Source organism: Phalacrocorax carbo, chromosome 6, assembly GCF_963921805.1.
Source record: "Phalacrocorax carbo chromosome 6, bPhaCar2.1, whole genome shotgun sequence".
Taxonomy (NCBI): Eukaryota; Metazoa; Chordata; class Aves; order Suliformes; family Phalacrocoracidae; genus Phalacrocorax; species Phalacrocorax carbo.
Genome location: NC_087518.1, coordinates 34,517,344 through 34,539,842, shown reverse-complemented (window position 1 = coordinate 34,539,842; position 22,499 = coordinate 34,517,344). Strand labels below are relative to the sequence as shown.

General features: G+C 49.9%; 3 protein-coding genes across 26 annotated transcripts in view; all 3 read right to left on the bottom strand.

Annotated features, from left to right (window-relative positions):
* The window catches only part of PRRC2C (proline rich coiled-coil 2C), a 75,562-nt gene extending 69,814 nt beyond the window's left edge, over positions 1–5,748 (bottom strand). For 9 of the 17 annotated variants that reach the window (XM_064454616.1, XM_064454620.1, XM_064454618.1 and 6 more), the window contains exon 1: positions 5,584–5,748. The gene's annotated coding sequence lies outside the window, so the exon portion shown is untranslated. The remainder of the gene's footprint in view (positions 1–5,583) is intronic. The other 8 variants (XM_064454627.1, XM_064454628.1, XM_064454621.1 and 5 more) reach the window with 2 other exon arrangements.
* A 1,021-nt stretch (positions 5,749–6,769) lies between these two features.
* On the bottom strand, positions 6,770–16,164 carry LOC104047448 (dimethylaniline monooxygenase [N-oxide-forming] 4). 2 transcript variants are annotated; one of them, XM_064454608.1, is made up of 9 exons: positions 16,092–16,164; positions 11,995–12,164; positions 11,502–11,690; positions 10,970–11,132; positions 10,415–10,560; positions 9,865–10,064; positions 9,334–9,686; positions 8,958–9,027; positions 6,770–7,617 (listed from the first exon to the last, which is right to left on the bottom strand). In XM_064454608.1, exons 2-9 carry the CDS (start codon positions 12,124–12,126, stop codon positions 7,230–7,232), a joined length of 1,641 nt encoding a protein of 546 aa, XP_064310678.1. In that variant the 5' UTR covers positions 12,127–12,164; positions 16,092–16,164; the 3' UTR covers positions 6,770–7,229. The 2 variants fall into 2 exon arrangements, with proteins under 2 accessions (XP_064310678.1, XP_064310677.1); XM_064454607.1 differs by lacking the exon at positions 16,092–16,164 and adding an exon at positions 13,330–13,809.
* Positions 13,906–21,759, bottom strand: FMO1 (flavin containing dimethylaniline monoxygenase 1). Of its 7 annotated transcripts, XM_064454611.1 has the most exons (10): positions 21,653–21,759; positions 20,037–20,207; positions 19,632–19,820; positions 19,386–19,548; positions 18,530–18,672; positions 17,996–18,195; positions 17,446–17,522; positions 17,167–17,334; positions 16,092–16,164; positions 13,906–14,932 (listed from the first exon to the last, which is right to left on the bottom strand). In XM_064454611.1, exons 2-10 carry the CDS (start codon positions 20,160–20,162, stop codon positions 14,590–14,592), a joined length of 1,482 nt encoding a protein of 493 aa, XP_064310681.1. In that variant the 5' UTR covers positions 20,163–20,207; positions 21,653–21,759; the 3' UTR covers positions 13,906–14,589. The 7 variants fall into 7 exon arrangements, with proteins under 7 accessions (XP_064310681.1, XP_064310679.1, XP_009506045.2 ...); XM_064454609.1 differs by having other exon boundaries at positions 17,167–17,522; XM_009507750.2 differs by having other exon boundaries at positions 17,167–17,522; positions 20,037–20,189; positions 21,653–21,739.
* Between the last annotated feature and the right edge of the window lie 740 nt (positions 21,760–22,499).

Sequence of the window (22,499 nt, the reverse complement as noted above, 5' to 3'; positions counted from 1 at the left end):
TGACACTTAGTTTCAGCATTCTTCCCAAGGAACCACAACTCACTTTGAGCAGTTGATTTCTCTCAACATCACACCTTTCTGTGCCTTTAAAGTATCCCTGACCTTCAGCTGCAAATAAGTAAAAGCTTATATAAAACTTTTTCCAAAGCCCCTATTCATAGATCAGTCCTTAAGTAACAAATAGTTACATATAAGGTTTCTGACTTCAGAAATCAGTTAGATGTTGCTTTGAAATAATGTTCAGGCAAGCTCTTCTGTTCATGAGCTCTTTCAGAATATTTTGGAAGTGCACAAGAACCACTCTAGGGCTACATCCTTAAGGATTGTCATTCCTCTTTAGAACAGATGTGCCAAAATGAAGTCCCTCTTCTCTAGCTATTTTCTCCAACTTTTTCTCTTCACCTTCTCAAGATACTTTTGTTACTGAAGGGTCCAATCCGAAGATGGAATCACAGCCATCAACAGTAGGAATCTGCAGAATGAACAATTTTATACAGAATTCTGTACAAGCTTAGCCTGATAAAAAAAACGTTCAAAACCAGTATTTACATAACTGGTTAGAGTAACTTATGCCTCTTGTTACCACCTTCAAAACTTCCCACCTTGCTCAATACCCAAATTCTGTGTTGCCTGTAACTTCTACCATATTCCTAACCTGATTCATATACATAAAAAATAATCAATTTTTGCCTGTATTAAGAGATGTTACAGCATATTTGCTTTCAAAACTATCAAAAATACAACTGCTGTGATAGTGAGAGACAGTTGCCAGATGTACCAGCTTATAACACACCATTGACACCATAAATAAAAAAGCTTCACTCCAGTGCATATAAAGGCAGTAGAATTTGCTTCTTGGTCTGGTCCAGGTTGGACAGAGCTGATGGCTGCTTGCAACCAGTCTCTTCTACCTGCTGCCTGTTATCCTCTGTATCTCTGGTTACACGGTTTTACCTGTGATTCACTAGTTTCCTGGAGCAGAGATCATCATCTTCACTGAAAGGATGCTCAGTATTTAAGAGATGCAGCTGCAAAAATGACACTGACAACAGTTCTGGACAACACTGGTTAATTACAGTAAGGGTCAACTTTGGCCCTCTGCTTTAGACTGGATTCATTCATGTTTCATTAAAAAAAGGGAAGAGGTGCTAAATTAGAAAAGCCTTATCAGCATACCCAGCTTCATATATCTGCCTTTCAGCATTACAGAACCCATCTTCCACGGAAGTTAACTTGCATCTGCCACATGGCTACACATGAAGTTTAACATCTTCAGTTGCTCTTGGTTCTGTTTATTCTGCTTAGGAAAAAAAATCCCATGTGTCCCTGATACTCTGCTTTCAAGATGCAGCAGGTAAATAATTAAGAAGGCTCAATATATTATCAAAATACTTATCAAGAAACATTTCTTTATCCAAAGCTACATGCCTACCAAAGCTCTGTCCATGCTGATAGCTTGATTTGTGGCATGAAAAACATCCAACCAAGGTGACTCCACCAAATTAACCAAGCAGCTATATCACAAGCCAAAGGCCAGTTTTTCTTACTAGAACACATCCTTTCCTACAGACTATTTATACGCATTGGCAAAAGAAAATGTTATTGTTCCTCCTCACCAGAACAATTCTGTTATGCACCTTTATATATACACCTAGATAGACTTGTACAGGAAGCACATGCTGTCCTAAACACTATTATAAAACAAGCCCTGTAAATACAAGAATTTGTTTTTTGCAAAACGAAAGCATCAATGCATTGATCTAAAGACAGTGGAATATACAGTTACTTTGAAATAGAAAAATAAAGTCCCTAGGTATACAAAGTCTTAAACTGGGAGAAAATGATTGGTTTCTCAAACAAAATTAAGATGTTCCTGCACTTCCACCTTAGCTGAAGGTTCAAATCAGTTAAATAATGTTTCTTTTGCCAAAAATAACTTAAACTATTACTGCTGCAAATACAATATAAGTCTAGAGTCAAAGTTAAAATTTCCAAACACTAAAATCCAGGAATATTAAGGTTACATGCTTAGAAAATATTCATTTTAAAACAAGCTGTAGCTGTTTATGTGACTTAATGATGACAGCCTGAAAAGGTTTGTTTTTTCTAAGCAGAGAAAGTTTGATTTGCTAGCTTAAGCAAGCACTGCGGCAAAAAAGGGGCAACATCGCCATTGCTGGTTTTACTATGAAAAACCACCCGGTACGTCTGAGCATAAGCTACATCTGTATAACCCAACTAACTAAAAATTGAGTAAAGATGCCATTTCACTAAGGAATCAGTTGTAGATTGATTTAAAGATGTATTTAATAGACCCCTCTTCTCTCAGCCACCCAGCACCAGCTGATGCCACAGCTCTTCAGGCACTACTTGTGCATTTGATGTACCTGAATAGAAAGTGCAGTAATTCCTGTCTCTAATGTTGTAAGCACCTGAAAGCGTAGCCCACGTTATTTTCAAATATGTATCAGTTAAAATTTATCACCATCATATTTCGGATTGAATATACATAATGTTGATTCTGCATTATAATTTTACCATTAATCAAGACGCTGTCAGATATATAAAAACAAGAACAGTGTGAATGATACGCAGCTTCTTTTAATATGTGTTTGCAATCTGCAACAGACTAGTTCGTTAGCATTTAGTTAGAAAGTTATGTAATGGTTGAGGTATTTGTAATAAAAACAGGCTATTTCTGTTAGCTTGGTCTTCACAGACAAAAGCTGTCTTCATCTGATTTTTATTAAGACTTCATCTTCCTCTGCTCTTTATGCATTTAAGACTTCTGTCCACTCTTTTTGTTTCACCAACATGAACACAGTATTATTTCCTCCCACCTCCTCACGCAAATCTCAGCTTTTATTTTTACACCTGCTTTCACCCATGCGAAGTTTCTATGGGGTTTTGTGAAAACGAGACACGAAATAAAAAAAGAGGGCATGAAACTGAGTGAAGAAAAAATTTGCTACAGAAGATGAACAACTGGTTCTACCAGTAAAACACTACTGGCAGTCCCGTCATTACAAGCCCAACATCCATCCCCAACTAGTGGAAAGGTGCTGCATTTTCAGGGCGGAGTTTCTCCCACCCCCCACCCTTCCATTACTGTATGTGGCTTCTGAAGATGCCCCACTCTTCCTTTAATGGAAGGATCAAAGAGAAATATTTTTTCTTTGCTGACATCTCCAATACACTATGCAAGGGTTTATTCCTCTGCAAGAGGAACTATGAAAGGGTTTAATCCTTCTGAAAGAGCTACATTTTTCTTTCAATCTCCACATCTAAGCCTCTTATCCACGCCACACTCATATGGTTTTTGGAGTACATTTTACATCCTCTCCACCTTCACACTTCCACTAGTTAGCCTGCAAAATACTGTGGAATAAAGGGCTTGCACTTTCAGTAACCTAGGACACCTGGCTGAAGGCAATCACATACAACATAACCACTGCTTTGACTTGCATTCCTTATTGACATATAGCATTCATTCAGACATAACAAAATCTACACTAGAGCTCCCTTCTGAATTGTATCATCTTTTCCTTGTGCTCTGTGTCCCATTTCACTTTCCCTAGTAGACTTCAGGATGTGGGGAAACAGGACCTACAGAAGATGCATATCATAAATCTGTGCCATTGAACAAGGACTCTAGCAACCAAGTTAAAGCTCTATAGACTGATATAACTATTTTTACAGGTTGCTCTACAAAAAGCTAGCGTTCCTGTTATGAAGTCTAAAAGAGAGAAAAGAAATTACAAATTGCTACTAAACTACCAAGAGACAGAATCTTTCTATTAGAAAAATTCACAGAAATGACTGTGTATTGATTTATGCATATTTTACAAGCTATTACTTACCAAAGGAATACACTTGATGCAGGAAACATACACTGAGGCAGAGTTCTAGGTGACAGCACACATAGGGAGGCCATAATCCTAGTATCTGCACATAAGCACTGGCCTATAGAGTTCTCATTTCAGTTTGAACAGCCACCTCTTAAGCACACACCTCCACTCCACCAAAGCAGTTATACTCCTCACCCACTAAGCACAATGTTCTGAGGAACAAATTCCCTTTTCACTGAATCAAAGAATGAGAGGTTGGAAGGGACCTCAGGGATCATCTAGTCCAACCTTTCTAGGAAGAGCACCAAGTTCAAAGAACTCCCAAAACTTTGAAATTCCTTAGTCCCAAAGAGACTGTAGCAGAGTTGAACTAAAACACCCCAAAATTAACTTTGAAGTAAAATTCTCTAGGCTATGTAACTCAAAGGAAACTGACAGCCGTTCAGCTCGTGGCAGTGAGTATTAAAGGGTAATCCTTTTGCTTCTCGCTGGTGGACAAATGAGATCATGTCCTGTTTCCTCCCCCTTCAAAAGCAGGTTTTTTGTCTGAGTAGAACTCTTAAGACTAGACAACGGGTAGGCCCGATGCCTCACGCAAAAGAAAATAAGCTATTAAAAAATCACGGCCCTGCTCCTTCAGTTGGAAGTAACGCTGATTTCTATTACTGTACCCATTTGACCCAGTAATCAAAGAGCAGCAAGGAAAAATAGCCCTTCCTCAATGACAGAGTTCAAGACCTTTCATAAAGGAGCAAGCTTACAAAACACGTGTGAGACACAAAAAGGAAAAAATAGAAAAAAATGTTCCATTCAACGCCCAGCACCACACTCCCATACATGCTCCCCTTCCCCATAAAGGGAGCCTGAACCAGAAACTATCCAGACTATCTTTAGCCTCAAGATTTTCAACTCCTGCATCCCTAGGTGATGGCTCCCATTATGCCCACTGCAGACTAGCTGCCTGAATTTTAGTCGTGTCATCTACCCATGATCACACAATCCTTTAAGCGCTAACAATAAGAACATCCCTGACTCTGCTCACCCCACCCCTACAAATCTCGTCCCTAAAAGGAGAAACAATACCTTCCTCAACGGTGCTTTGCCCATTCCTACATCAAATAACGCAGGAAAAGCTTTTTTACTGTACATCTCAAGAACCGTGGATGAATATTTCAGGGTTAGGAAATCGGAGCACCGTGCCCTGCATGTGCCTCCAGCATCCCGTCAGAAAAGGCTCCCTTCCCCCAGCGTTTCGGAAGGAAGAATCACAGCCACACAGTGAGCGCACACGCCGTTAAAAAAGAACGGGAGAGACGGGGGAAAGAGGGGGGAAATAGGAGGAAGGGCGGGAGAAAACCGCAGCAAACCCGCAAGAGCGGCCCTCAGCCGCCCCCGCCACGGCCGCCCCCGGGCGAGGCCCGCCGCGGGGTGCGGCCGGCCGCCGGCGGCGATGCGGTGCGGCGCGGCCCAGCCCAGCGCAGCACGGCCTGCCCGCCTTGGGCCCAGCGCCGCGCCGCTTGCCTCCGCCCGGCCGGGCGGGCAACGGAGTGCCGACCCCCCCGGGGGCACCCCTTTCCCCGCCGGCCGCAGGCCCGCCGCCAGGCCGGGCGGAAGCCGCCCCCGCCCGGGGCCATGCGGCGCAGGCCGCTCGCCCGCTCCCTCCCGGCGCCGTTCCGCGCCGCGGTCCCGCGTTTGCGCTGCGGGATGGGGGGAGCCACCGCCGGCGGCCGCTTACCTGGCGCGCAGCGCGGCGGGCCGGCGCTCACGGCCTCCCCGGCGGGGAGGCTCCCAGATCTACAGCGAGGCCGCTGCCGCTCCCGACGCCGCCGCCTCGGCCGCTTCCACACAGGGGCCAAGATGGCGGGCGGCCAAGCCGGCGCCAACGACGTCTGACCTCACCGCGCCGTGCGCGCGCGCACCGGCTTGCCGGCTCCGCCCCCCGTCACGTGGCCATGCCGTGCCGCAGTCGGGCGGGCGCGCGGTGCCCGGAGCGCCCCCTGGCGGCGTGGGGTGGCGTGCGGGGCCACCACCCCCTCCCCGCCCCGGCACCATCCCGATCCCCATCCCCGCCCCCAAGTGTGGGGTCACAGAATCACAGAACCATTAAGGTTGGAAAAGACCTGTGAGATCAACTCCAGCCATCAACCCAACACTCCCATGCCTCCTAAGCCATGCGCTGAAGTGCCACGTCTACACGTTTTCTGATTACCTCCAGGGATGGTGACTCCACCACCTCTCTGGGCAGCCTGTTCCAATGCTTGACTACTCTTTCAGTGAAGAAATTTTTCCTACTATCCAATCTAAACCTCCCCTGACACAACTTGAGGCCATTTCCTTTCCTCCCATCACTGGTAACTTGGGAGAAGAGACCAACCCCCACCTCACTACAACCTCCTGTCAGGTAGTTGTAGAGAGCCATAAGGTCTCCCCTCAGCCTCCTCTTCTCCAGGCTAAACAACCCCAGCTCCCTCAGCCACTCCTCATAAGACTTGCTCTCCAGACCCTTCACCAGCTTCTTTGCCCTTCTCTGGACACACTCCAGCACCTCAATGTCCTTCTTGTAGTGGGGGTCTGCAGCGCCCTGCGCCCGCTGCCATCTGGGAGGACATAGCTGGAGACATGCTGTCCCAGAGTGAAGTGGCTGCAGCCCATGTGCAAACGCACCCCACCTGCCTACTGGGTTTGTAGCAAAATCCCCATGTGAAGGCACCTGCTGGTGCATGGGGAGGTTCTGCAGTATCCCCATGGGCTTCAGGGTTCCCTGCAAGCCTGAAGCTGCTCTGGCAATGGTGGGGACGCTCGCCCACCTGAGTTTGTCACTGTATATATTATTTCTTGGGATGGGGTCTCCCCTCTGCCATGATTTGGGGTACTGGGTCCAGCTGACCCCCCATACTGATAATAAACCATTAATAAAAGCATCAGAGAAGACCAAATCTGTAAGGTTTATTTGTGGCTCCCTACTTCATGTCTCAAAAGTTAGCAGACAAATATGAAGATCTCTACAGTTAGTGTTTCAGAAAATCTCAAGGTGCTGTGGGTCTCACTGAAATTTTATGGAAGAAGATCTGGCAGAGCAGGAGGGGAGGAAGGCTGGCCCAGTGCACACCAGTCCATCCCAAAATGGCACTATCCCAAAAGCCCTCTGGTGATCCAGCCTGCTGCTAGTGCAACACAGGCATGGATTACCGCAGGTTTGGGGTAAACACTCTGCAAGGCCCTTGGTGGGTGTGAAACATCAGCAGGAGGAGGCTGGACACCAGCCAGTGCCAGGGCTCCTGCCGGCACTGGGCCAGCTCCAGCCCTGTTGACAGCACCTGGCAGCGGCACAGCCTCACACTGTCCTCAGCTTGCCTGGGACTGGGTTTCACCAGGTTTCTTCTACAGCTGGGGACCTGCCCAGGGACTCCAGACTGGGTGGGGGTATTTAGAAAGGAGGAAACCTGCCATGAGAGTCACTGGCAGGGCCAAGAGGCACATCCAGCACCAGCCATCGGAGCTGTCAGAGGAGTCATCCACCACCCGAGTTCTCAAGGGCTTCAGCGTCCGCTGCCACTGAGTCAGGATGGCATCTCTGGCCCCGCTCCACTTCCCCCGTCCCACCAGTCGGTACTGGTAGGGTGTGCAGGGGCCAAAGAAGACAGCAAGGGCCAGCCAGGGGTCTGTCAGGAGCAGCCTCAGCACACTGGGCTTCACGCCAGCACATGAAGCAATTTCATCAGTGTAGCTGATAAAACTTATCTTCAGGTTCTCCCTCTCAGATGGATTCCTTCAATTGGACATAAAAGAAACAAAATCAAATAGCATCATCCCATCTTCATTCCCACTGGAAAACAAAGCTCTGGGCTCAGACATGGGCCAAGCCCAGGACTCCAGGTCTGAGCTCCCTCAGCCCCAGATAAACCTAAAAGCACCGAAAGAGCCTCTGTGGGGTTGGTCCCCATCAGTTACCTGGGGCAGGGAATAGGCAGAAGCTTGTTTTGTCTCTGCAACCTAGTTGTGGCCTCAAAAATGGTTCTAGCATAATACTGCCATTGTTGAAATGCCACAAATACCCATGCTACATTCTTCTCTGAGGTTCACAGGTGTGGATTTGGCCGATTTTGAGAGGTAGAGGAGTAGACATTTACAGATAGACTGCCAAGGGAACTGGGATATACAGAAAGCTTCCCATGCTGGGAGGGATCTCCAGAATTTTTCTGCTTGGGGCCTCATCTGCCTTGCAGGAAGGAGGACTTGTGCTCAGTCGCCTTTAGCAAATTTGGGACATCCTTGAGTTTATCTCTGTTGCATCTTAGACTCCTGTATTTCTGTGTAACAGCATCGTATCTGCAATCGCTGGGATTCCTGGTGACAATCCCCATGGATCTGTTTTGACCCGGATTTTCATTAGTGTCCTATGTGCCAGGTCTGCCTTGCTGGCAGACCTAACCCAGCCTGCACCCTGCCTGGCCCAAGGTCCCCTCCTTGCTCCTGAAAGCTGCTGCAAGGAAGCACGTCTACCATCACCCTTCCCACAGCCTTGAGGACACATCTCGACCTCCTGTAAAATCCCAGTGCCAACAAGGCAGGACGTTAGCGCGCACGTACACGACAAGCGAGTTCCAGCCTTGTCTAATACTCATCTTGACCTGTCAAAAACTGCCACCAAACATTCCCTCATCCACATTGGCTGGCTTCAGTGGGCTTTCTGGATGGGGCTTGGCCCTGACCCCAGTGCTCTGCGCTGCCTGGATTTGGGAAGGAGAAGCCACGAGATGGCACCCTTAGTCTGGAGGAAACCAAACCTCCATCTTGACATGCTGGGAATGGAGGCATGTCTTGGAGACCTGGCGGAGGGACCTGCAGATCCTAGGTCATGCTGTAAGCTGCTCCAGAGAACAGCTTGGTGTCTTGGTCCATCATCTGTGAAGGACGGCCTGGAATGCGGCATCCACCACAACATTTCCCTACCTCGCTATGGGTGGTGAGGGAATAAACACATCCAATAAGAGCTGGGTGTCCTGGGAGGGTCCTTCACATGACTGCTGTAGGGGGCATCCTTTCCCTGAGGTTATCCTGGCAGGCACACCGCGCTTTTTACAACCCCAGCGTGGAAGCATCATGTACCTTTTGGCTGGTGGCTTCTTCTTCAAAACATCAGCCATCATCCTGCTGGCAGGAGGGAGCTTGTTCCAGCCTGAGAAGAACAGAGGAACCAGAGACCTCCAGCACCACCTTAAGCTGAAAAGTTCGCTCCCTTCCCATGCTCCCAGCCCTTTACCAAGAGCATTCATGCTTGCTGGTTATGGCAGTGTGTGTGGAGCAGCAGGAATATGGGAATGCACTTGTGGGGGGTCAGAGGCCATGGTGCTACTGATGCCCGTGGCCACCATGGGCGCTGCAGCAGGAGCTGAAATATGCCCTAGGCTTTGTGCACAACAGCTCAGGTTGCCCCAAACCTCCCACCCCAGCAGATCCCCCATCCCAGCACCCCGTCTCCCACCTGCAAAGATCCCTGTCACCCAGCGAGCCTGCATTTCTGCTCCCACCATCACAGAGCCAGTCAGCTGGACTAAGCCAATGATGGCCAGTGTTGGCTTTTCCAGCTGGGGAGGGAAGATGCGTTTATAGAGGGAACGGTTATCATCGAAGAGGCTGCGAACTGACTCTTCAAGAAAGGGAAACGAGAAGCTGTAGCCTGTGGCAAAGAGCACCACGTCAATGTTTTCTTCAGTTGTCCCATCTTCAAAAACAGCAGAACTTTCGGTGAACTCCTTCACATTTGGCTTCAACACAACTGTCCCAGAGAGGAGGCAAAACGGCAGCTCTTCATTGATAATTACCCTAAAGTTGGAGCTTGCAGGCAGAAAAGAGAACAGCAATGTTAGCATCTAGAAGGAGGCTGAAGGGCTTTTGTGGCCAGAGTTCCCCTCCAACAGTTTGCTATTCCACAAATATCCCCTGAAATGAAACATTGAGCATTTCATGCCATTAAAACGCCCTTACCAACCAACAAAATAGTCAGAAAAATCACCTTTTGGTGGAAGCCAAGCCATAGTTCTTGTGGTTAAACCATGAATTGAACTTCCGAAACATGATCTTCTTCATAAGGGCTGATGGGAGAAGCCAGCCAAGAAAGTGGTTTAAGCGTGTGGTGTTGACCATGTCGAAGGGGAAGCCATGATCCGAGACCCGGCTGAAGACCCATGTGCTGCTCTTGGCACTGAGGAACACCTAGAGGAGAAGGCAGGTCTCAGCCCCCTGCTCAGACATCTCACTGCCAGTTTTGCCCTGAAAGGAAATTCCATCTCCTGCACTTGGGAGCCAAGAGGGTTATTCTGAGGGAAGGAGAAGGGGTCTGGATGAACCGAATAGCTCATGATGGCTTCTGCAAAGTTCCCACAGCTGCTGAATGGCCACTCCTCAGGTGGCTCAAACTGTCCAGGAACTGTGGAGCTTCTTCAGTCGCCCTCAATTTAAGTGCTATTTATTGCAAAACCCAGTGGGCAAAGTTCCCTGTGCATACCCTGAGCCACCAGCTCTCATGGCTGCTGGCTGGGCTTGGCACTGCCATGGAGTTGTACCTTTGCAGCCACGCGGCTCAGCTCCACTGAGAGGTCGCCGCCGGTGTTGCCAATGCCAACCACAAGGACCCGCTTTCCCTGGAAAGCCTCCATGTTTCTGTATGCCTGGCTGTGGAGGTACTGGCCTTTAAAGCAAGTGTCGATACCTAGGCAGAGAGCAGGGAGCATCTCCTACTACCAGATACATTTGCTTGCCCCAGCCTTGTGCATGGACCCTCTGCAGTCCTCCACCCTCCAAATCCCACCTTTGCCTGAAGCTGAGAGGCCCGTGGAGATCTTGGCTCCCTGGGCAATGCCACCCTCCTGTACCTCCTCAGCTCGGTCTTGCTTTGGAAATTCTCATGCAAGAGCCTGGCTGCATCTTTACGAGGTGTTTTTCCCATTCCTGGGAATGTTCCCTGCTATTCCCATGGAGTGAGGGTCCCGCCTGCCCCAGCGTGGGGGCTTTGTAGAGCAGGCAGGGTCACAGAGGGAAATGCTGCCAAGGGACCCATGGGTGCTGAGTGAAACCCTGGGGGTAGCCGCAACCCACCCCACTGCTGAGGCAGGGCTTACCTGGGAAACAAGCCAATGGCAAGTAGGGCTCCTGGTAATGGCCAGTGCAAACCATGACAGCATCAAAGACATGCGACTCCTGGATGCCATCAGTTTCAGTGACCACCTCCCACTGGCCTGAGGTGGCGAAATCCGGGCGCTTCCTCACACTGAGAGCTGTTGTCTTGCACCAAAGTCCAACAAAACAGCAGTCAGGGACTGCACCACATTTCAGAGAGGACCTGCCTGCAAAGCACTGGGGCTGCCAGGGGCAGGCTGGGTCCCTGGGGATCTGTATGTCACCACTGAAGCTGTTAAATCCCACCCTGCACTTTTCCCCTAGTGATGGCATTGAGCGGGGGATGCACCAGGCAGCCCATGTTTGAGCAGCCTAATTTAAAACACGGAGCCAAAAAGGCTGCGTTTGGGATGCAAAAGGCACATGGTCTTAGTGGGATCACACCCGGCATTGTCCTTATCCACCTGGACAATGCCTTGCTATCTGTAGCCACTCATGGCTCTTCTCCCCGTGGCATTAGGGCTCCCAGCTCACCTTGAAGCGTATGTGCTGCAGAAGGTTGAAGTGCTGGGCGTACATCCGAAAGTACTCCAGGAGGAGGCTGTGGGGTAGGAAACTGGGGAAATCGTCCGGGCAGGGGAAGTCACTGAAGCAGGACATCTCCTTGGAGGTGTTGGTGATGACCGAGCGGTACACACAGACCCTCCTGCCATCTGTGGAGTCCTGTGTGAAGCCAGTGGTACCGTTTGCAGGTGTGCAGGGAAGGACTTTGTCCCCCCAAAGTATTTGAGTATTTTTCCTCCTTGTATTTGGGTACAAAGGATAAATCAGGACTAACATCTGGTAATCATGGCTTCTGCTCCCTTCATCTCCTTCTCTACCTTGGGGTCAGGGGGAGCCCCATGCCTGGGACAGGGATTGTCCGGGAGGTCATGGCAAGCCTTTTGTCTTTGCTGCAGGCAAAGGGCATCTGAGGGAGGGGACAAACCCAGTCACAATCCTTCCCACGCAGGCAGAGCCCACTGACCGTGTAGCGCCAGACCCCCCCGATGTCCTCGCTCCTCTCGAAGCAGGTGGGCTCCAGCCCCTCATCCAGGCAGCACTTGACGGAGGCCAACCCGCTGACCCCGGCCCCGATAACAGCCACACGCTGCACCATGATGTCCCGCAGCAGGCAATGGGCTGGTGCGTGAGAAACTGGAAATAAAATAGCCCAGGGATTAGCAGAAAGGCAGGCCTTTCTTCCTATCACCAGCAAAACGCTCCTGGTCTTCTCTAACTGGAGGTGTCCACAGAGGAAAACTGTCCTTGGAGAAAGACATCACCAGCTCCTAAGTCAAGCGTTATGGATGGATGCTGCTCATTTACCCTTCTGGCTGTGCTAAGCCCACACTAAGGGCCCAGAGATTCCCCTCCTGCAGGCGGGGGAAAAGGAGGCACTTTTAAACCTTGTTGTGCTGCTGCTTCTATTTATTCTCTTTCCTGACCCAAACCAGGGCATGCAAAGAAGGGAAAGGGGCTTGCAGCTATCTGCTTCTGCCTGCACAAAGTGATCCTCCTGAAATCTTTTCAAGAAACAATTTCGGCTAAGCTGGCTCATTTTCACGCTTTCCTTTTTAATTTTCCATAAAAGGGCATTCTCTTGAAAAGAACAAGCTTTTTTTTAAAAAAGTGATGCCTGACTGAGCAGGGGCATGGCACAGCAATTCAGAAGTTAGACAGCACTGTGAAAGTGCATCTGGGATTACAGAATATACAAAAGGTAAGAAACCCAGGAAACGCAGGGTATAAATGAGAGGAACTCAAAGCTCAGCGTGTATAAACTGAGCTGCCCTATGGTTGACTGGAAAGCAAAGAAACTAGGAAAAATATGAACCCACATGAACTTTGATTATATAACAAACACTCCTAACACAGAATCTGAAGAAAGAGTCATTTATAATTTTTTTTCTACCCGCTTTGTGTCAAAAAGTAAGTTAACATAAACAGGAACTAGAAGAAACTGCAAAAAGCCAGGGAAAAACGAGGGAGGTAAAAAAAAAAACCCTCTGCATCCAAAAACCCAGCCTGAGTCACTCCTTGATCTGCAGGAACAGGGCAGGGCATACCAATGCTTGCCTGCCCCCCATTTCCGGACCCTCCCTTGGCTTTGGGAAAGGGTAGCGGCATTCCCAGGGTGCTAAAGTCACCCTTTATTTCCAGTGCTGCCTACAGACAGCTTTGCTCCAGAAGGTCCCTGTGACACCCCCTCTCCCCCCACCAGCAGCGAGGTGATGCTGGCAGTGAACGCCAAAGCCCCGGAGAGCTGGCTGCCCACTTTTAAAGTCTGCAAAACCCAGCCAGAGAGAAGTGAGGAGCAAACCTTGTGGGGCAGTGCTGTGCCTTCGCTGCTCTGGCTTCGGCTGAACTTTGCTTTGGGTTTCTCTAACCGCAGATTTAAAGGCTGAAGTCCAGGCAGCTCACTGCGGCTCTTGCACCACCGACCTTTACACCCACACTCCCTCATTCTGCTGTGCTTAAATGCACTGGCAGAAAGCTCTCAACCTCCCTGTGGTGGCGTCAGATGGAAATCCAGACCATAATCTCAGGGGAGTGGTGCTTGCAAGTACTCCCACACTGCAGCTCATTGCTGCCCCAGCCCCTGCAGCAGCTTGGGGTTGTCCTGATCTGTCCCCGCTGTGTGCTGCCTGTGCTGGGCTGGCACTCACTTGGCATCCCCAGGAAATCAGCAAAACACGCTCCTTTTGCCTGCACACCAGCAGATGGCATGGATGGGGGACACACCGCTCAATGCGGCCTAATTTTTCAATGCAGCCCCAGGCTTGTGGGTTGCCTGCAGCACCTGCTGGCACAGCCCCAGCCCAGGCATGAACCCCCTGCCCAGCTCTTCCTGTGCACACAGGGAGATGACAAGGCAGCAGCCTGCAGCACACTCCTGCCACAGCTGATGAAATTTTATTGATTGAAAGTCCTTCTGTGCACAAAACAAAGCCCCTGGATTGTCTGGTGGTGGGGAGTACAAAGAAGTGGAGCTGGGAGCGCCCAGCCTTGCAGGGTACCGGCCCTGGTCTCAGGGGTGACAAACCACTACAGTCAGGGCCCTTTTGCTGGAAAGATGCACCAGTGCAACCCAAACTGGGAGTTTTGAGTTGTAAGGTTTAAGGTTAGACGAAGGGACAGCCTGACTTGCATACCCAGCCCAGATAACCCCTTCTGGACTAAAGACCCCAATTCCCAGGTGACTTGGGCCAGGGCTGGGCACCTGTGCTCCTTTCCATCTGTGACACCCAAAGCCATTTTTGCTAGTCTTGTCCTTGCTGCATCCTGGCCAGCATGGTCCAGGCATGGCCATGCCGCACAGCTGTGCTCTGCTCACAGCAGCAGGAGAGCAGCAGTGGGGTGATAAATGCTGGGAGGAGGCTGCCATCCCTAGCTAATCAGCTCTGCAAAGTTGTGCTTGGGGGTGAGCTGGAGCAGAGAGAGATTTGTGATGCTGGTTAGAGTTTTAAATTTGTGGAGATCTGCTGAAATCCCTTTCCTGATTTCCTGCAGCACTCTGTGGAACTGTCTGACCTGAGATAACATCCCCAAGGACAGAAAAACCCTACACAGGCTCTAAAATCTACCAGAAACCAAAAACCAGTGCAGCCAGGAGCAGGAGAACCCCCACCACAGTCAGGAGGGAAGGACTAGGGCTGGAGGAGTCAGCAGGAACTCGTGTTCTTGTGGGCTTCAGGGTCCGGTCCCACTGGTTGAGGATGGCCTGGCGTGCCCCCTCCCAGCAGCCAGGGCCCTGCAACCGGTACTGGTAGGGGGTGCAGGGGCCGAAGAAAATGCTGAGGGCCAGCCGGGGGTCTCTGCAGAGCAGTCCCAGCACGCTAGGTTTGGCACCAATGAAGGAGGCAAGATCATCCATGTAGACCAGGCAATCGGTTTTGAGGACTTCATCAAAGGACAGACCAAACCTTGATGAATTGAAAAAAACAAACAAACAAACAAACAAACAAACAAAAAGGCAGGAGAAGGATTGGTGTCAGTAGGGCTGAGAGGAACTGGAAGTCAGATGCTCTGCATCCATGCGCATTGTAATTGCATCTGAATGCAACTGGGCGTACGTGCAGTGGGAACCAGGGTCTGTCCAGGCCTGAATCCCGCCCACGAAACAGCACATGTAAAGTGATGCTGGCTTAGGTATGCACCTTTCTCATGTTGGTCCTTCGCTTCATCACCCACAAGTTGCATCTGGATCCCCTCTCTTCACTTTTCTAAAAGACTTTGTCAAACCAGGTGTTTTTTGGTTTGGTTTGGGTTTGGTTTTTTTTTTTAACTAGTTTCCCTTTGCTCTCTGCAGAGGAGTCACATGCAGCATGTGAAAGGCAGCACCCTTTAGTTTCCATCACATTCATTTCCACTGAGTATTGCAAAAATGTGTGATGAAGAATTGCTTCCAGTTCACTTTCCTGCAGAATTCACCACTTCATGTCCCACCTTTGGCTGCGTAGCCTTTTATTATACAGCAATTGTTCTGTGCAATTCTGTATCTCACCCCTCTATACCTGTTCTTATACAGCAATCTAGATGAATCATGGATTAATATATTGGCTACTTTCCTGGTTTCATCTCATTAATTTCCTAATAACTCTTAGCCTCCGATTTGGGTTTTTACCTGCCTGTGAACTATGTGCCGATGTGCTGAGACACCTGTTCACAGTGATTCAGATCCCCATGCTGAAAGGTGAGACAAAAGAAAATTTGTACATACACCTCGGGTTGGCTTTTTTTCCCCTGCTGAATCACTTTGCATTATTACCATTAATTCCTCTGCCTTTTTATCTCTCAGTCTCTGGGCACCCTGGCACACTTCCCCAACTCCCAAACAACCTTTAGTCTCAACTAGCCTCAATTTCCTTCCATCATCAATATGCAAAATATCAGCGTCAAAGCAAAGGTGACATTAACTCAGTGCAAGCAAATAAGGGGGTGGCTGGATGTGGGCATCCCTGCCTCATCTCCACTATATGCGTGGGGAGCCACCACAGAGTGTGCACTGTGTTGCTGCCCCTCAAACTCCAGGAGCTTTTCAATCCACCAAGAAAAACTTCAGGGTTCTGGGGACTGGCTTACCTTCGCACTTGGTTTTTCTTCTTCTCGTTTACTTCCTTCTCCATGACAGACTGAGGAGGCAACCAACACAAGCCTAGTAAAAGAGGAGAGGATCCTGCAGAGTTTAACTCCTGCGGGGACTTCAGAACTCATTCAGCAATGCAAAATGTGGGAAACACTTCCCTGGGAGGGCAGGAAAGCCTCATTGCTAGATTTACCTCATCAGTGGCAATTTGCTGGAGACCAGCCCTCCACGGTGGAACAAATTCACCTGCACTTTTTCCTGCTTTTACAGGTTTGTGCTGTCAGGGCAGGTGATTGGGGTGAGATGGGCTGTGCAAGCCCCAGGGAGCACTATCCTAAAGAGAAGCCCCAGAGTTCCCCTGGCTCTGTGGAGGACCCTTTATGCAGCCTTCCCCACCAGCCCAGTGGGAAGTTATTATTATTTTTTTAATATAAAAAAAAACAAACCCAAATGCCAGTAGGTTTTTTCCTCACCACAATAATTACAGATAATTCCTCTTGTGGGGCAATGGGACTCCTCCTCTGGTAGTCATGGTGGACAAACTGCCCTGTCCCTTAAAGAGCGGTTCTGCCAGGATGGATCCCCCACAGTATCTTAATAACAACTCTTATCTGTGCATGCATGTTTACATATCCATCTCTGTGGTCTGACTTCTAAAATATTTTAGAGAGAAAATACTGTCTTAAACAACCTAGTTTAGACCATGGTTTGCAGGCTGAGGTACAGGACTGTACATCACAGTAAGGAACAGAGTGTGTGCTCTCAGCTTGCACCAGGAGGGGTACAAAGCATTAGCTTAAAAGCATCAGCTTAATGGGAAAAAAAAGTGATTTAAGGTAGATGACATGAACTTTCATTTAGCTTGGACCAATCATGCACTCATGTTGCTGTAGGTCAGCTGAAGTGAAATAATTTGGGAAGTCTGAGCCCTAGAAATACTTCCTCATCTACTAGGAAGTGAGCTTCGGGGTCCCCAAGGACGGAAATCCCTCATGGTGCATGGAGGGGACAAGACATGTCCAGTTTGAACTGTGCCTTGGTACGTGGGACAGCTCACGTTTGCTCTCCTACCTTTGAAGACACGGGTCACCCAGCGTGCTTGCATCTCGGTCACAGGCATGATGGCTCCTAATGGCTTGATCAGCCCAAGGATGGCCAGAGTGGGCCATTGCAGGTGGGTTGGGAACACGTATTTGTAGAGGGACGCATGCTTGTTTTCCACCTTGACGACTGCTTCTTCTAAGAATGGGAAGGAGATGTTGTAGCCCGTGCAGAAGACAATGGTATCGATGGGCTCCTCCTCAGGGCAATTGTGGAAGACAACTGAGTTGTCCTTGAACTCCTTCACACCTGGCTTTATTGTGATCCTCCCTGTCAGGATGTAGCTTGGAAGGTCATCATTCAGCACAGGCTCACGCACCAGGCAGCTGTGGAGAGCCAAGGGGCTCTGAGCGTTGGAAGCCACCAACAAGCCCTGTGGGTGCTTCTGCTCCTCCTCCCCCTGGGCCCTCTGGCCTCACAACCTCCCATGTCATTTGCTCTGAGCAAACAGCCCTACCTCCCCCCTCCCCAAACACAGACATGTTTCACCCTTGCAGCAATGTCACCCTGTCCCACAGCCTGAGTGACTTGTGGACATCTCCTGTCCTCTTCCTCCATTCACTCAATTATTCTTTAAACCACCTCTTTTCAGGGCTGATCCATGTTTCAAGCCTCCCTCTTTGTCTTGTCCCTAAAGGGACTACCACTTATCTTCTCCTGCTGGGCTACAAACACCCTGCTGGAGATCACCCCAGCCTGGGTGCTGTTTGCTGCCTTGATTGATGTTGATTGCTGGAAATCTCCCCCCTGCCTGCAGCACAAGCCCTGTGACACTGCATGGGATGGAGCCACCAAGTACCTCTTCTCTGGTTGAAGGCCATAGTTTTCATGCTTGAACCACTGGTTCACCCTGTAGTTAATCAACTCCCGTGAAAGGGGTCCAGGGAGGCTGTTTATGATCAAGCTCATAAAGCGAGTGTTGATAACCATGTCCCATGGGTAGCCGTGGTCAAACACACGGCTGATCACCCAGGCACCTCGGCTGGTACAAAGGGTCACCTGGGAGAGAGCAGAGAATCAATGATCTGGGTGATGAATTTGCTGCTTTGCTTTCATAAAGTAACCCTAGAGGGGCACTGTGCAGACAGCTACACAATGAAAAAGCAGCCACAGCATCTTTAAGACCTCCTGGCAGCTGGCAATGGAGGTGAAAGAGGAGAGAGCAACCACCTTGCTTTCAGGGTAGGTTTTTGACTAAGAAATACAGTTTCAGAAATACTGTTTGGACACCATGCTAGGTAAACCCAGCTTGCTGTCCCTGTGGTGATGGCAAACTGAAGTCTTGCCCCAACATCTCCCTCCCTGCACCCTTGGGGTGGCTGGGTGGTGGTACCTTTGCAGCTACGCGGCTGGCCTCCACCGCGATGTCCACTCCTGAATTGCCCATGCCGACCACGAGGACACGCTTCCCCTGAAACACGTCGGGATGCTTGTACTGCCGGCTGTGAAAGTACTGGCCTTGAAACCTCTCGATGCCTTGGGGAAAAAGAAACAACGCTTTCAATGACTTGAACATTTGTGGGTTTTGTTGGGAGAACTGGCATAGAAACAATCCAGATGGCAAGAGCAAGGAAGTGCAACAGGTGGCCACTAGGGACCTGGGGAGGTCCAGCCCTCCACCCCATGCACACAGACTTGGTGTTTTCTCTCAAAAATGAGGTCTCACACTTGCCTAGACGACAGTGAGCAGGGACACATCCTGGGTAGGACTTGGAAAACAGTTATGTGCAAGAGCTGTGCTGATGCAGTCTTGGGATTCAGCCTCTATATAATGGGTATGCAGAGGTTCAGAAAAGCCTGCAGACCTCCTGTCCTACAAGCAACCTCAGAAGCACTTGATAACACTGATGACAAGGCAACCCTCTCTATGCTTCCAACTGGGGACATTCATCACAGCAGTGATGATTACATCTCTGTCAAAGATGATGGAGCTTCACTGTAAGGACCTTGTCCCATCTCACGTATTGTGTGGACAGTTTCTCCAAGGCTAAACCATCCTACCTTGGAAGTTTGCTCTGAAGTGACCGGTGCCTGCACAAACAAGACTGCTGAAGCATGAGGACATATTGCTGTTCATGCCAGGAAGTTTGAAAAGCAGAAGGAAGAAAAGGAGGGAAGCATTTTTCCCAAGGAACTGCTAATCCTTCTTCTCCCCCCAGCCCCTGGAAGCAGGCAGCCATGTACTGTACCGGGAAAACAGTGGAGGGGGAGGGAGGGCTCAGAGAAATTGCCGCTGCAAACCATAACAGCATCAAAGACGTGCAATGTCTGCTTCCCATCTGCCTCCGTAACCACATCCCACTGGCCCGTGGTGGCAAAGTTGGTACGTTTCTGGATGCTGACAACAGTGGTCTGAAATGTGAAAGCCAAGCAGATTCACCACCAGTGCCCAGCAAGCATGGGGAGGCGGTAGTGCTGGGGCACCCATCACTCACCCCAAACTTGATGTGCTTCCAGAGGCCAAAGTGCTGGGCATAGCGCCGGAGGTAGTCCAGGAGCCGGGCGTTGGGCAGGAACACAGGGAAGTCCTCAGGGTAGGGAAAGTCAGAGAACGCTGACATCTCCTTTGAGGTGTTGCTGATGACCGATAGGTAGAGGCTTGGCCGGCCAGTCTCGACATGCTCCTGGCATGGCACCCCAGGGTGCATCAGGCCTGCACCCCAGGGTGGGAACCGTCCCTCCACTCCCCTTCCTCTGATCTCGGGGAGCACAGCTGGGAGAAGTCAGCACCCAGCAAGCTCTTGTACCCCTTCCCCACCCACCGGAGCTCAGCTTGGCCTGCTCCCCAGCCTGCAAAGCTGCAGCTCCCATGGGAAGCAGGGATGGGTGCTGTAACTCACCGTGTAGCGCCACAGCCCCCCAATATCCTTGCTCTGCTCAAAGCAGGTGGGCTCCAGCCCCTCGTCCAGGCAGCACTTGACGGAGGACAACCCGCTGACCCCTGCGCCCACCACCGCCACTCTCATCCCTGCTGTCTCTGCTGGGCACCTGGGCTGTGAATAGGGCTTAACCTGGGAGGAACCCCACAAATGGTCACCACCCTCTCAGGGAGCAGCTGCCAGCATACCCTCTATAAGGGTTTTCTCTATATGCCACCCTCAAACCTTCATTCCCTTCACCAGCATTCTGGGCTCTTAATTTGCAAGTTAGATTAAATGAATTAAAAAATTTATTTTCTCTTTTTTTTTTTTTTAGATAAATCCATCCATTTTATAGCATGGTCACCAGGCTGCTTTCAAAACCCTGCAGCTGACCTGGAAACTCGGTTTAAAAGTATGTAGTTAAGCCACAAATCACTGGCAGCTTTTATTTACACATTGTGTTTAAATTATCCCTCCTTATCAGGCTCGTGAATATTTGTATTTTATCTTTGGAGATCTTCCCTTGCCTTTCTTAGAAAAGAAAACAAAACATGCACTGGGACTATTCAGCCTCTGCACCGCTGACTGTGGTCCTGTCCCCCATTCCCAGGGAAGACGCTGCTGACTTTAACATGGCCACCAAGGCCGGCAGAGGAGCTGTGGGTGTAGCACACTTTGGCTTTAGGGATGCTTTTGTGTCTGTCTCCTAAAGCCGCCCCACTGGGGAGTTCTGGGCTGGACAGACAGACTGTTGCAGGCGTGCAAACAGCTCAACCCCAAGGCTGGAGAGGCAGCAGCCTCTGGGTCAAAGTCCAGCCCTACAAGGCTCCCAGGGCAGTAGTGGGGATGGTGGACCCAAACCCCTCCTGATAGTGGTGGGCAATGAAACAAAGGATGATGGCAAGGTGCCGTGGCTTGAGCTGGACATTGCCAGAGTGGGGACCACACACAGGTACCCTGGGGGTAGTTGCAACCCCTGGTTTAACCCCAGCGCTGGTGGGGGCCACCCTGCTCGGCTAAGTTATTAACCCAGCGTACTGGGATGACACTACAGCCAGCTGGCACTGGCTTCCCTGTCTCAAGAAGCACTTTCAGCTTCCACCAGACACAGTGGATAGTGCACTCTCCAGAAAAAAAGTTTTCAGTAGAAAAATGGGGTTGTAGGCAGCTGTTTTCTTTTCTACAAAACACCAAATTCCCCATGAACAGCTTCAACTTTCAACAGAAAGGCAACACCTAATGAATACTTTGCTTTCCAAGTGTGTAATGAAAGCTGGACTTTTTCATTTTTAAATGAAGAAAGCACTAGCATAAGCTGCTCATTGTTAACTGGGGGGGAGGGGGGGGAAGCTGCACAGTGCGAGTTAACTTACGTCACAAACATCAAGCTACGTATGCTATTTAATTCTCTACTCTTTTGCAGAGAAGCTAGAAATAAAATGCAGAAAACACTGCCTTGACCATCTCATCCCTGTTGCTGCCATCCTTCCCATACTGTCCCTGCAAGTATTGACAGCAGCTAACCTCAGAAGTCTCAAGCCATGGGGTACTTGCATGGGGCAGGGAAGGCTTCGCAGCATCATGGGGACACTTACCTTCTAGCCTCAGCCACCCGTGCTCCTTTCCACTGCAGGGACAGCCCCTCCTGCTCCTGATGTACAGACGAGACGCAGCGCTTCGGCAGAGGCAGGGGAAGGCGGGACGCCCCTCCCACCCGGGCACTGCCACCCCACTCCCACTGTGGCTGCACAACCCAGGTTTGCACTGGGAGGAGCGACTGGACTCTACTGCTGTCGTGCTGTGTGAGCTGGACGGCTTGACTGATGATCCCTAAATGGGATCGAGTGGGTAAGAGTCCAGAGTGGTCCAGAGGCAACCCACAGACATATGGATCCTCCCTAGGACCCACATGTGCAGGGGCAGCTCCAGCAGTGGGATGTTTTCACTTGCTTCTTGGCTGCCTTCGAAAAGGGAGCCAAAGTGACCGATGGAGAGCAGGGTTTGGGCAGGACTTGCACCCAGGGCACTTCCAGAAACTGGAGAGCTGGTTTTGCAGTTGCTGCTCACAGAGGCTGTTGTGCCATCAGCCACACCTGCAGCCACCTACACCACTGATGGGCAGGTGGCTCCCCGTGCAAACCGCAAAAGCATGAAATGGCCATGAACACCAGTGTAGCAAGGTCATAAACACAAAGAAAGTGGAAATGTTAGCTGAAATATCAATGCAGGACATAGCACCCATCCAGGTATCTCCCAGAGATTAGTGATCCCAAATTTGCTATCAGCTCTTTAAGCTGTTTGAATAACCAAGGTGACTGCAAGGGAAGAGGAAAAAAAAAAACCCATCTGAGGCCTGCAGAACAGAGGGTGGTAAATAAAGCAGCTCCATCCAACATGGACATCTATCTGCTCAGAGCCTGTGTTCAAAGCTGCAGAGGCGTG